At 40.0% G+C, this 15,099-nt stretch overlaps 1 protein-coding gene across 9 annotated transcripts in view; it reads right to left on the bottom strand.

Annotated features, from left to right (window-relative positions):
* Positions 1 to 15,099, bottom strand: part of mast4 (microtubule associated serine/threonine kinase family member 4) — a 96,256-nt gene that overhangs the window by 52,925 nt on the left and 28,232 nt on the right. Inside the window, exon 1 of one of the 9 annotated variants that reach the window (XM_035607701.2) lies at positions 10,296 to 10,400. The exons of the other annotated variants lie outside the window; for them this stretch is intronic. Within the exon in view, the coding sequence (XP_035463594.2) occupies positions 10,296 to 10,334 (39 nt within the window). The 5' untranslated portion in view covers positions 10,335 to 10,400. Of the gene's footprint in view, positions 1 to 10,295; positions 10,401 to 15,099 lie in introns of those variants that run through there. 9 annotated transcript variants of the gene reach the window in all.

Genomic DNA, 15,099 nt, shown 5'->3' on the forward strand with positions numbered 1-15,099 from the left:
GAATTTGGCAAGTATTTGGTTAATTACCCCTAAATATACCTTCAGTGATGGCTGGAAATGTTTTGTGTCACCGCTTCACGGAAAGCACACAACACATTTCAATAAGACGTACTTCTCTGACAGCTGCCATGGAATGAAAAAAGTAAAAAATACATCAGGCCCAATCTGATGCAGCATCTGTCGACGTGCCAGTGCCACATGGACGACCGTGCAACGCTGCCGCCGAACATCAGCCACAGTGACAGGCGGGCACGCTGTGTTCAGACCAATACAGCCTCTTACATTTAACAGAACAGCAGCTTTTTGGGGGGGTTGTTTTATCACCCTCACAACATCTCCCTGTGGTCTTTTATAGAGTGAGTGCGAGGCAAATATAAAACTCTCCACCTTTTTATTAGGGATGACGAATATCGAGGCTTCGGTTTTGTTTTCGACTACAAATCCAACTGATTTGATCAGTCGATGTTTCCCCGGCTATTAATAACCTGATAAGGGTGAGGTCCCTTTGTGTGAGACAGTGTAGGACATGGAGTTGATGTGAACTGTCTGCTCAAGTCAGCAGAAAAAAAGTGCTAAGCCCCTCTCTCCCTTTGCTATCAATTAGGGCTTAATGTCTGGCTTTCCCGCCTACTGAAGACCAAGGGCAGAGAGCTTCCTTGGGAGACATGACCGCGGCTCACACAACACTAATTACCAGCAGGGAATGACTTACACAGATGGGATATCCACCAGTCACAGTGCACCAAATCAAGGCAAGAAGCCAACAATAAAAGACAACCTAAGGGGAAAAAAAACTCCAAGATAATAAACCAATTTATTGAAAAAACACAGTCAATGTACTCAGTATATTCATGTGGAACCAGCACAGGGAAATATTTACATAGAGTGAAGTAAAAGTCTTATGATGACTTGTCTGTTCATGCTTTTGATGCTCGACACATTGATACCTCTCAAAGAAGAATCTCCATTACTGACAGTGAGTGTATTCAAAGTGCACGCTGTGACTGGATTTTAATGAAACGGAACAGTGAGATGAATCCAAACTCTACCGCTTCCTCTAAGCAAGGTTTGTCTTTGTCTCACACAGTGATGATGGCTCTGGTTAAAAAAACGTTCCATTCTTTCCACACTAATAATTTGCGAGAATATTTATGAAATCAAAACCCTTTTTCCCCCCTAGTACCAGTCAGTTTATCTGCAATGTGGCAGCCACCATTCCCACAGGTAACAATGGATGCGCCATATCCAACCGTACCGTTTGTTGTTCCATCTTGTTGTGCCTCACATTTTATCTTCTGATCTCTGAACACTGCACCAGAGCTGCATTAACTTACTGCTAATACAAACCCTTTTTTACTACTGCTCATAGTTCACATTAAAATCTTTCAACTGGAGAAACGCGGCATGAAGCGCATGTCACAGAAAACTATGCATTCGTCGCAAAGTTTAGTGCTGAGAAATGGAAAAAATTAAGTAGAGCTGCAACAATTAATCGATTAGTAATTTTATGGGGGAAAAAAGTCTCCTCTATGACAGTAATCTGAATATATTTGGTGCGTGGACAAAACCAAACATCATCTTGGGGTTTCGGAAACACGATCAACATTTGTCAGCATTTTATGATATTTTATAGACCAAACAATAATGAAAATAATCGTTAGTTGCAGCCCTAAAATAAAGAGACTTATCTATCTTATCCCTATCTAAAAGGGGAAAAAAGAGACTTGGTGATACATCTCAGACTGTGGAACTATCCATCCATCCATCGTCTACCACTTTATCCATTTAAGGGTCGCAGGGGGCTGGAGCCAATCCCAGCTAACATTGGACGAGAGGCGGGGTTCACCCTGGACAAGTCGCCAGCCTATCACAGGGCCAAATACAGAGACGGACAACCATTCACTCTCACATTCACACCTACGGTCAATTTAGAGTCTCCAATTAACCTAACCCCATTCTGCATGTCTTGGGACTGTGGGAGGAAGCTGGAGAACCCGGAGAGAACCCACGCATACACGGGGAGAAAATGCAAACTCCACACAGAAAGGCCCTGGTTGGTTTGAACCGGGATTCAAACCAAACCATTCGAAACCAGAACCTTCTTGCTGTGAGGCGAAAGTGCTAACCACTAAACCACCGTGCAGCCCACTGTGGAACTAGTTTGGATAAAAATCAGCTAGAGAGTAAAGGAGGATCTGCAGGTGACGGGTTTCGCAACCTCTTATTGCAGCTGCAAAGTAACCAGTTTAACTGTGTGGAAAACGATGCAGGATGTGTGCAGTAAATCAGACAGCAGTTGCTCATGGCACGATGGGGAAAAAAAACAAATTATCGCTGAAATAATGACAAATTATGACTTGTATTTAAACTATGGGTGTTTTTTTTTTGTTGCATTGAACAGCACTTCATCTTACTACCAGTAGCCAAGGACTGAAATCATAAGGATTATAACTTTGGCATTGTACCTTCTCACCCACTTCGCGAAAAAACGGGATGTAATTTCCTGTTTCCTTCCAGTGAGTGGTGGTTACAGCACGAGCACGGAAAACATTTGTTCTTTTCTCCCTTTCTCAGCACGTTCAGCGGACCTCTCAGTTCATCCTGCCTTACGGACATTTCTCTTGATGCACTCAAAGAAGTCAGACTGGGGCCTGAGCAGTGTGTCAGTATCCTGGTCAAACTGTGTTTCTAACTCATCAAATTATTAGTTTAATCCTCTGCATGTGGTGTCCTGTAAATCTTCAAATATACTTTCACTTTCAATTCTAGTCTTGTGAATTTTACATTTTGTGAATACACGTTCTGTGGTGTAATCTGCAATTTGATAATTTTGAAATATCATTTACGAGAAACAAGCCTTACTTATGCTTTCATGCCGTGATGCAGCTGGGTCACTGTTGGCTCAGCGTGTTCTCAAAGATTCCTTACTTGAATACTGAATAACGACTTCAACAACAACAAAAAAAACTTTGCATAGAACCTTCTTTTTATTAAATCTGTAGTTTAAGGGGTTGTCGCTAGCAGATCTCTTGCATGCGTCAAGACGAGTCCTGCAGACAAATGATACACATGATTTAATTGAAGAGCTGAAAATAAAAAGTCCTGACGTGGTGTTTTCAAAAAGCTTAACATAAATACAAGTACTTCTGTTAAGTGTTAGTATCTCAGATACTGTATTTTGCACAGCAGTCAAACGGGCAATTCCACCTGGAGAGAAATTGCATGAAATCCTTTCATCTTTCAAAGTGTCAGTCAGGTAGACCGATCGGTGGTGAAAGTAAAACTGCCTTTACATTTAATCATTTGTTTATCTGATCATTTTTTTCAGCGCTTGAGAGATACTAATTCTGACACGATGATGCGGAGAGTGTTTATTGTTCCGCAGGGGTAAATGTCAATGAATGACTTCTAGCAACTACATTTCATTTCTAAGACACCACATCAAAGCTGTGCTATTGCTCTTGTAAAAAGGCCAATGTGTAATGCTTCATTAATAATTCTCCTTGATGCATTGAGGATTTTCCTACATCTTGAGATCAAAAGTGGACTCGGTTGAACTGTGGTTTGCCGCTGACTGGCAGTACAAGCCTCCGCTCTCGCATTAAGTCATAAAGTCGTCAAATCAACAGCTCGAGTCGAGTTACACAATCGTAAGTATTTGTCATTTTTTGTTCTTCTGGCTGAAATAAAATAATGGAAACACATTTAAGCGCGGAGGTTCAGCTTTAACTCAAGTAGATTTACATACACAGTACAACGAACTGTGTGGAACAAAAAATGTCTAACTGTCCAAAGACTTAAGGTCTGGAGAGAACTTTCCCCTCATCCATCCTATTGAATCTGGGTGTAGCCTTGGGCTGCATGTAATTTTGATGAGGAAGACTGCAAGTAACACATTATCAACTGAAAAAACACGTTTAATGTTTTGTCCCTACAAATCTGCTCATTAGGAATTTAGGGATAAATGATCACTGGAAATAAAAACAAAGAACCAAATCGCAGGAAAAATAATAATTGAATTACTGATTTGTGCAGTTGTTACATTGTCCTCTACTCCCTCACTTTTTATTTGACTCACAACACTACTGTGTCTAATACAGAACTGACGAAGGATGATAAACAATAGCTGTGCATATTCATTGGACTTTTTGGAATCAATCCAGTTAGATTTTGGGTCAAATATCAGTTCAAGACTTTCCTCGAGCAGAAGCTAAAACAAGTCCTAGTATAAAATATATCTACCATGTGGTTTACATTATTAAACTTTGACATTTTTGTTATTTTAATATAAATCACATGCAGCAGATAGTTCACCACGTATGTTCAGAAGTCTTCAGCAACACAAAGGCATTTAAAAGCGATGCTCAAAGAAAATGCTCCAAAGTAAAATGATTTATTGCTGGGAATTGGGCTCTGGGTCCTTTGACATTGACTATATATACTGTATACCGGACTGTTTATGAGTAAACCACAATGACCAGGACAGTTATGTATAAAGTAAAAGTGAAAAACTGCAACCAAATGAATCCCTCTTGCAACAGAACTACAGTGTCGACTAGGCATAAACACAGTTGGGTTGTTTTTACACTTGAATGAACACACATGAATCTCAATTAAAGACTTGAACCAAAATTAAATATTAGCTTTGTCTAATCTAAATGCTGCTGCATCAAAGTCAGACACCTCAAGTTTATCCGGAGATTAGAGAAGGTCAAACTGATCAATGGAACCTGGACATTTACAAACCACCAATGACTTGAATTTTTGATCATACAGAAAAAAGCAGGTTGACCAACATAACCACATAACCCAGTGAACTCAAATCTACCGTCTTAAGTAATATTTTCCACCACCGTGCCCAGCTCAATATGGAAGATATTGATTTTTGCACCAGCGGCGGAGGATTCGACAGCAGAGCACACTGACAGCCGATTAAATCTGTTGGCATCCTCATGTTTCTCCTCGTAGCAGGATACGAGGCGTCACAAATGCTTAATCCACTGTCTCATCCAATGTTGTAAGACCGAAACAATTTGTTTTAAGACTGGCACTGGACATAATGTAAAATATGTAATTTGATGATCCTTCTTGTCTAACACTTTTCCTTTTTAAATGCCACATTAAAAGAACTCTAAAGTCAAAATATATGAATGAAGATATCCACAACTGATAGTCAGCCAAACTTCTTTAGGACATGTCACAAATATATATATTTCTGGTGTCTCTCCAGGTTCCAACTGGTCTATTTCATTCCTCACCAATGTGCATCAGGCATTGGCAGTTTAAAGTTTAGTTGCCACCGGTTGTTAATGAGGTTCAGTTTGTCAAAAATGTTTAACATTTGGTATTGATTAGTCACTGGCATTTGCATGCATCCAATTTCAACACTTAAAAGTCGCCGTCTCATGTTGACTGTTTTTTGCTGGCGTTTGAATGGAGCAAATGCAAATGACAGTGACAGACAGACGGGATGGAGTGATGGAGATGACGGAGGATTTGAACATTGAAACAACTAAAGGTGAGAGTCCAGTTAGAGGGGTTGGGACTGTGAGATGTAAAAGGGAGCACTGAGTTGTCTCTAACAAAGTCTTATAAAAGCAAGAAAATGGTAACAAAACAAAAAAGATTTGACAATAGCTGTAAAATCCTTGAACCTTTTCCACGAGTAAACCATTCTACTTTTTTGACAAATTTGAAAAATGCACTTTCACAGTTGTAGGTTCATGAAATTGCTATTGATCCGGTCGAAGCTGTTGTTTACCAGAGAGGAGGTTCTCCCCAGTAAATTACAGTATTCCACATGGATTGTGAGAAAAGGTGATAGAGCAATAGAGCTAACATTTAACAATGTCAATAACATGACCAGCATAATGATAAACTAAATAAAAGAGTTACAGAGTAGATACTGCATGAATACAGATGATGTTAACCTACACAGAGAAAGTAAATTCTCTTTGAAGCCAGATACAAGTAGTTTTTCCTCTCCCTCTGTATGTGTCAGAATCTTATGTATAAATATTAATTCATATCCTAATACAACAAATCTGCAGGGAGATGTGGCACCTTGGATCTACACCAGAGGCTGCTATTGCACACGATTCTGCACAACAGCTGTGTGTACACCTTTTTTTTTTGTGTAAAGTTTTAATGATACCGACATCTCTGTATTATTAAAAAGATAACATGTATTTAAATACATTTCTTGAAAAAATATCAAATGCAGTTCATGCAGAAACCAATATTGTGACATTTCTTTTGCCAAAGTTTGTTTTGAATGGAATGATCCATCCCGTATGATTTTCCAGAGATGACAAACATTTCCTTTTATGGTTATTCATCCTCAAGGAGAACTTCATCCTTCAGCCTGACCCCTTTCACAGCAACGATAAAGAGCCTCACAGAAACTCACCATCTTGCACAAGGACACTTCAGCTGAGAGGCTGTTTACCTCTTGTTATCACAGAAAGGTTGTCTTATTCAGTTGTCCCTCCCAGATAACAGCGTTTCTCTGATGCTTCATTAAAGTAGCTGTTTTCCACTACCAAATGAGAACACAACAGTATCTCAATAACTGCCTCTTTCGTGGGAATATCGTTTTTTTAAAATACAGCTACATTAATATGAACACTGTTTATGGTCGAGCAATAAAAAGTGTACTCAAAAATCTGAAGGTAGATTAGTCCTTTGCGGAGCGGCACCATCATTTTTTGTCGGCCAGGCTGCACCACACCAGCTGGCTCTCACCACTTCGCACAAACGGCTCTCCAGAGACGCACAATGTCACTGCACTTTTTGTGGTTAATACCTTTTTATTATGAGGCAGAGTTAGATGGATGTCAGAAGAAGCTCAGTAAAGCTCACAATACAAAGTGGTAGATTGGGTCGGGCTGCTGCTAATTAAGATGAAGGACATGCGTATCACAGACCTCGTTAATATCTATACAAATCCTAGAAATTTAATGAGGGAACATAGTGGCCGCACGCCACCAGAACTACTACACAAGCCGAGTGAGACACGAGAGACACAACCACAAACCAAAAGCAATCATCTTATCGGAGACAAGGATATAAGCAAACCGCAGCAAGAACATTCAGAGGATCATTTACATTTCTCTAATGATAAATGGACAGTCCAACACATGAATTAAAAATAAACAAGTCTGCTCACATATTGCAAAATTAAAATATATAAAGCATCGTCTTGTATGAATTAAGGTACTTTCATATAGAGATAAATAAAACCTGACCTTATTCCAGGCTCAAATCATTGTTTTACAATGTTTTTCTCAGACAAGCTGCTGATAATTCTGACAGACATTCATACTGAACTCAACTGAACAACACACTTTCGCAGAGAAATCTATTTAGAGATCTCATTAATGGGTCTAATACTGGGAAACAATAATTCTGCTGCGTATTGTTAGATAGTCGGGTTGTTTTTCGTCAAGTCTCAAAATAAATACTGCAACCCCGTCACATTCATTAGGCATCAACGCGCACAACAAAGCTCTTCATGACTTACGATCAAGTCAAAAAAATCTGACATACTTATGCTCAAATTTATCAAAATTCCACACCACACGACCGAATACCATTATTTTACAAACTTTATTGTAGCACAAATGTGCAAATATCACATCTGTCAGTTATTCATATATTTCCTACATTTTGGATATTTATGAAAAATGTCTCTTCTTAAGTCTACTAGACACTCATTGAAACATTGAGGATAAATATTTGAAGATGCCGTGATGTGGCATTAAAGGAACAGTTTCAACATTTTGGCAAATACGCTTATTCGCTTTCTTGCCAAGAGTTAGAGGAGAAGATAAATACTACTCCAACTTCTGTCCATGAAATAACAGACAGCAGCTAATTGTAGCTTAGCTAAGCATAAAGACTGCAAATACTGTTCACAGTTTTACGATATAGTCCCTGTAAAAACTAGGGGTTTACAGATATGGCTCTTTTCTGGGCCAATACCGATTATTATTAATCTAAGAGACCGACAACTGATATTTGAAACCAATATTTTTCTGCAGTAAAAAAGTGTCAAAAGGCGTAAAAATTTTGAATATCACAAACTCTTACCACAAAACTTTGTTGAAAAGCCTTAGAGCATATGTGTAATTCACAGAACCGGGGTTGTGACAGTGGCTGAATCAGAGCCAAAGTAGCACATTTTAAAATGAAATTATCTTAGCGGCAATTGGGCTTAAAAAATGGCCGATACAAATAATCATAAAAACGTTGAATATCGGTTACAACATTTTTGAAATGAGATATAACATGTTAATTAGTGATATTAGTGCTGGTAGATATAGTTTTAACCTTTGGACAGAGCCAGGCTTTCTTTATAATAAGCTAAGATCTAGCTGGAGCTACTTGTCATACAGACATGAAATAAATATATTGACATTCTCGTCTCACTCTCAGCAACAAAGTGAACAAGCAGATTTTCTATTATATCAAACTATTTCTTTAATAGACGGATAAATAAACAATGACTTCTAAAAATATAAATGAGAGTGCACGTATAGGAAATAACACAATTTTCAGGTGTGACCATGTTGTTAAGTATCTGAACCTATAAGATGGCAAAACTTTTAAGGAGGCAGGAGGACAAAAGTTACTCTGAAAAATCTCAACACTCTTCTCTTGAGGTAGGAAGCACAGAAAGTCTGTACTGTAAATAGTCCAGTTCGTACCCACTGCTCACACAAACAAGGTCTGTCTGGGATGATGTCATCCCTTCCTGGACCTCAGAGAGAATAAGGTATTGTGGAGCTGAAGCAGCTTTATTCATTTGCTGGGCAAATTAGCTGCCGCGTTTCCCTTTTGAATGTTAAAGTAAGAGCACTACGGCAGCATGCGACCGTGGGAGTGACCCCTGTGCTCGCTTTTGCTGCATAAAGGCGTCTTGTGAAGAAGAAAGCGTGTGAGGGCGGAGATGGTGGGGTCCAACAAAGGAAGACAGAGATTAGGGCAACAGTGCACAAAATTCCTTTCGAGGGGCTTTTGATAAATACAGTTACAAAAAAAACATTATTGGTTTCTCCAGAGAAACTCATTAAGCCAAATATATATATATATATATATTTTTTTAAAAAGACCATGAATTAAATCAGCATTTCTGATTTCGTTAAAGATTCGTTATCACACAGGAACACATGGACACCAAATTTGGGAACATGAAAGACAAATGTTAACATCCTATTTAAAGATTTGCTCCACAGCTAAATAATTAAAACCTGGCATAGTAAAAAAAAATTGTTGTCAAATATGCAAAACTTACCTTTGTTTATTCTGAAATAAATGGATCATAAAAGCCTTGTGCAGCCTACTAATTTAATGGATCACAGGGTGTTTGTGATTATAAACACATGCAGTAGTTTGAGCTGAATTTAAATAAAGGCTTCCTGTTCAACATGTTTATCAATTACTCTGGAAGCAGCCAAAAACTGGAGTAAGCAAAATAATAAATCAAGTCCAATTTATGTTTCGCGGTAACACCTCCTGCAGACTTTGTCGGCTCAGCTGGAGGAAATGATTCATGTTGATTCATCTTGGATTAAAGATCATATGTAAAATTACAAGCTAATATGCATATTTCAGAACACCCTGTCCTTTTCCACTTCCATTTATATCCCATGCTGTGGCAGAAATAATGTGATTAAGTACACCATTAGTTATGACTGTTGTCCTGATCTGAGCCTACACTTCTGTCAAGAATTCTGACAGAAAGGCAAAAGCCTCCACTTGCATCCCATTATAAAAAAAGTCAATAAAAGCTCAAGAGAGCCCTTGACACAACATACATTAATCAATCTTTGCTCTATGAACACAACAGCTCTCATTCACCGTGCTGGCAGCCAACGCAAATAAAATGTGAATGATGATTCAAAGGCTGTTTAAAAAGTAACGTTGGAACTATTCTCTCCAAATCTGTACCGAGAAGACAAAGTGGTGAAGATCACAACATTTGCAGCCCCGGTTTCCGTCAACTGAAGGTGAATATTCCTAATTACATCCCCTATATCCCCTATTCCTACTATATCGTTACATCTACTGGAAACTGTTTGCACAGTTCTGCCGAGAGATTCTCTTGCATGCAGGATACAAGGGCACGTCAACAGCCGAGGCAAAATGTTGCTCAGTCTCTGCACTGGCAACACAAGAAAGGTCTCAAGTCCTTACTGCATTCTGTTAAAAGAGCAACAAACACATGAGCCTTGGAAACCACACACACGTACAGCACAAACTCAGCCTGCAGTGAGCTCATTTGCTTTGCCTACCTGTAGCCCTCGTCTCCTCAGAATGCTGGACTCGTCCATGGTACAGAGCTCCGACTTATCATGCCTCCCTACCGGTGCAGAGCCATGCTGCACTGCCTCGCTCCAGCCTCCCGCTCGCTCCCTCCCTCCCTCCAGCTAAATCTGATCTTAGCAGCTGCTAAACACTTCCATCAGAAACTTATCCGATTGGAGGGGGGTGGTCAGCTGACACCTCCCCCTTGTTCCTCTCCTCTGTAACTTTAGGAGTGAGGGAGAGATGGAGAGGGAGAGACAGAGAGAGAGAGAATAGGCAGTTTTAATATAGCGTAGCAACGGGTGGGGGTGAGTGAGGGGGGGACCGGGGACAAGTGGGAGCCCCAAGACTCATTTCTCTGCTCTGCCACGCTTTTTGGGCACTATAGGTGACCATGAAAATAAGAGGATATCCTTCCCAGCATTGTTCCGCCTCAACCCCAACAATGAATCTGGCATCCTGTGTGCGCCAGGCAGCCTAACAGCCCTCCTGGTCTCATTCCTGTCAATGAGTTACATGGAGACTGCACAATACACACCTGAAGGTTAGGTGGGTGACAGAAACATGACGGCTGAGATTTCAGCTCGCGCTGATTGTAGCAGAGAAGGTGGGAAAGACGGAGCACTGCATATAGCAGAGGAATAAAATAACCTGCATGGTTGTTCAAGGGGAAAAAAATGTCTAAAGACCTGCTGCGAGAATGTCATAAAAACTGTTGCGGCCAATTCGTACATACAGGAAATGATTCCTTCATTACAAACAACCCAATACTGAATCGCTAGTCAATCACACGTCGCCGCTTAACCTACATAAGTGTATATCCTGTGTCAATTTCCAACAATTTCACGCGCTGTTCGTCTCACGGCTCCACACAGAGTGACTGCAGACTTTCACACTCTAACTCAATGTCCCCACACCCTCCGGAATTATTAGCATTTGGAAAAATAAGTTGTTTCTGAAGTTGTGCTGTCAATTCTGCGTTCCGTTTCACTCAGTTTTTTTCTTTGCCTGCCCCCCCTCTCTTTCCACCCTCTCTCACTCATTTCCTTTCACAGTGGTACTGCTCCGTGAATATTAAGTGGGCCCCTTCCATTCTCCTCATCTCCACCCAAGCTTAAATGATTTCTCTTAGTGAGCATGGCTCGGGATGACAGCTACCCAAGCACTGCGGCTGAGGTGCACAGTATTATCAGACAGGTGACCACCATGGTCAACTTGCTCAACAGACAGATGACAGTGTTGCAGTGGCGACGGTCATTTGTGCTGCCGCGCCGATAAGGAAGCAGAGTGTTGAAAGCGCAGGCCCGTGAATGGGTAATCAGTCCGTTTCTGAATAAACCCCTTAAAATCTCAGAGAATGAGGATTATAGCAGTCAACTTTTTTTCAGCTTGAACAATGCTGCCCAGATTACCTGAGGGAATTAAAGAATCCTGTTAAAAGTCTCGACTCGACGCTCAGCCTGCGGCTGTTTTAAGGAAAAATTAGCAATATTCCACATTGGACTTATAATGAAGATGAGACGCTGCAGGAACACAAGGGTGGGGGTCGTTTGTCTCATTTAATACCACTTTTCTCTACTGTGTAATGTAACAGTGCTACAGCCACTAGGCTTTTACTGAAACAAATTATTACATCTTTTCGTAATAGAATGTTAAACAAATTGGATAATCTAATAATTCATGAATTATAAATTATTAAGAAAAATACCAAATATATGCAAGCCCAAGTTTCTAAAAAGGGCCTCTGATACAACCAAAAATGCTGCATCAGGCATCAGACAGTAGGCAAATGTATGCAGCAATCAGATGGACCCAGATAAAACTGCACTTTCCAGTGTGAAATATTGACAAATTGCTGACATTTTTCACGAGCTCTTGCTAATGTTACACTACCAGAAGTCACTTCTTCTTAGCCGTTCTAAAAACAGCAATTGCGCTATACTGTCTCTGAAGTACATTTTAAAACTTTTTTTCAACTGTGGCTGCACGTTAAATTTTTTGAACTATTTTTTTTATTTATTCCTATAGATTTAATTGCACCATTATAAACCGTAACTGTACTGTTTAGAACTATAAAGGTCTATTATTTTATAAAATGTGGCTACGCTTTAATAGCTATTTAAAGGGAATAATTGTTCTTTATTCCTAGATGTATTTATTCATGTTCATTTTCAGTTATGACTGTCAAACTAGAAAACAAAATTAGTCCTATGGCTTTATTCTCTGTATGTATCTGTTTTTCAAAGGGTTTAACCTAAACCAGGCCAAACAAGAATGATAATATCATCACTTCCATACAGGGTTATTAGCAAACCGCTGTTAAAATACATTATATCAGTTATATTTTTTTCAAATGCACTTCGTACTAGAATTGGTATTGGGAGCGGGGGAAAGCTATCAGAACATCTCTAGTTGGTTGAAGAGAGGCAATTTCTTATTGCAGGCTGTAAAAATCGTGATGTGTTTTCTGTATTTTCTGGTATTTTGGAGACTAGATTATATAAACAAAAATAATAACAATAATAATTATAATAACAACTAAAGTATTCGTACTTTTAGTCACATTGTGAATAAAGAAGCAGGCAGTTTAGAGGAAAAAAACATCACACAAAGTGAAGCTACTTTGAGGTGGGTTTTAGAGTGGCCATGAAAGCAAGACAGTTTGTGCCAGTGGCCTTGGAGAGGGGCCACAGAATCGCCTCTGGGGAAAGTCCAGGGGTTGTCTGTGACTCCTCTCTTCCTGGCAGGTGGGCAGCAAAAGGTTTTTTCCCTCAGACTATGGAGAAAAAAAGAAGATCTGGCTCTGAGAGCATGCAGAGTTTGCTGATTGACTGACCCACAGCCCCTGCTCTGCCCTGAGCTTATCAGACCAAGAGGTAAACTGCAGAGGGGAGGCAGGCAGGAGGGACACAGCCTATGAAGAGTGGTGAGAAAGGGAAACAGTCAATTCCCCTTTATACAAAGCACAGTAAAGAATCTGTGTCCAAAGCCAAAGAAGCGATGATATCCAACCATGATAAAACACTGTTCAGCTGACCACCCAACGGACGAGGCAAGTCTTTAACCTTGACAGCAACACAAAGATAGTAACCAAGAAGAACCAATAGCTGCAATACATCACTCTCAATTTCTCTATGCTTTTTCAATTTTGGATACATTGAAATACCCATGTAAATATTAGGGATGCAACAATACAGTTAGGCCACAGTTCAATACATACCTTGGTTCTTGGGTTACGGTTCACAATTTGTACGTAAGGTGAAAAGAAATTACAATTGTTGTGTTTTTCTGAACCGGTAGAATAGGCTTGTTGGAAGTATTGTTGCCATGTTGAAGTGTTGCGGGAAATCTGACTCCAGTGATTGGATATTTCCTCGGCAGGGAGGAGTTTCCCCAACACATGCTGCGTTCAAGTGTTCTTCTAAAGCTGCGACAGAGCCAATTGCAAACCGAAAATACCAATTCACAAGTGCGTATTGAACCGTGCATGGCGTACCCTACGGTTCAATATTATATTGAGATCCGGGCATCCCTAGTAAATGTATGCATTCACAAGATGAAATTGATGTCAGCTCGAGTTCATTTGGAAAGTCCAATACGTTTTCACTCGATTCATTTTCCTCAATTTCAAAACAAACCCAAAGTGACTTTGTGCCAATGACACAGTCACATCTGAATCTCCGAACAGAGAAGACTGTATTTCAAACAGGGGAGATGAAAGGGGTTCCACGTCTCTCTACTGCGATGCTTCATCAAGAGCGACAGTTTAATTTATATCACGCCCACAGGTTTACAGTAACATACCACTTGGTTTGTAATTTGGGTTGGGGATTTGTGGGGCAGGTATATTCCCAAAGCTATTCTGTGGAACATGACGGGCACTAGGATTCTCTCTCACTCACGCACACGCACACACACACAGACAGAGAGAGGGTTACAGTAGATTTACAGAACATTACTCTACGCAGTCAAACTGGAGCTCAAATCATTTAGCCATACAGGGACCAATGAACAAAGAAAGAGACCAACAGATCAATACTGGTTTTCCATCCTCCTGTTCACAGAGACAGAGAGGTAGGCTGAGTAGTCTACAAAAAGACAACTTGGTAAATGTTGAGTAAAAAATAAAAAATAAAAGACTTATTAAGACTTACTATGACCAGACACGACTGCACCTCATGTTTGTTCACATTTAAAGTCCAGTTCCTTCCTTCGCAAAACAGCAAACTGCTTCAAAGACAATGATATCAGTAAAGGACATCGCTGACTTCAATTATGAGGGAGAATGAGAGTCCACAAAGGCACGACATCAGGATTATGACAGTCTTATCTCCGTATCACACCACAGGTGAAGTATTGATTTTCTGCCAAAGAGCATCACAGTCAAGAGAGATGCGACACGCTAGTCAAAGACTAGTGTGACTGTTCACACCCAGGGGCACGAGCTATAGCAAGAGCTATAACGGGGGGAGGGGGTATAGTGTGGCGGAACAAAACCTGCGATGAAGGATAAATAATAAAGTCTCATTCCTATTGTGTATATTTTACATTGTGCTAATACTACAAATTAAACCCCAAGAAAGAATATGTTTTTCCCAGAACCATCAAGAATATATATTTTTTTCATAACCAATGTTACATCAGTGGATTTACAACAGCAGTAAGTATGGTAATTTCTACACATGAAGCAGCGGTGAGGTCAAAAACTATTCTCATGGGCAAGGAAGCTAGTTCAACTGTCGTTGTGGTTGTAAATAAAAATTTCTGACTGCCGGAGGTCAAGTTTCTGTC

Source organism: Scophthalmus maximus, chromosome 20 (assembly GCF_022379125.1).
Source record: "Scophthalmus maximus strain ysfricsl-2021 chromosome 20, ASM2237912v1, whole genome shotgun sequence".
NCBI classification, from domain to species: Eukaryota; Metazoa; Chordata; class Actinopteri; order Pleuronectiformes; family Scophthalmidae; genus Scophthalmus; species Scophthalmus maximus.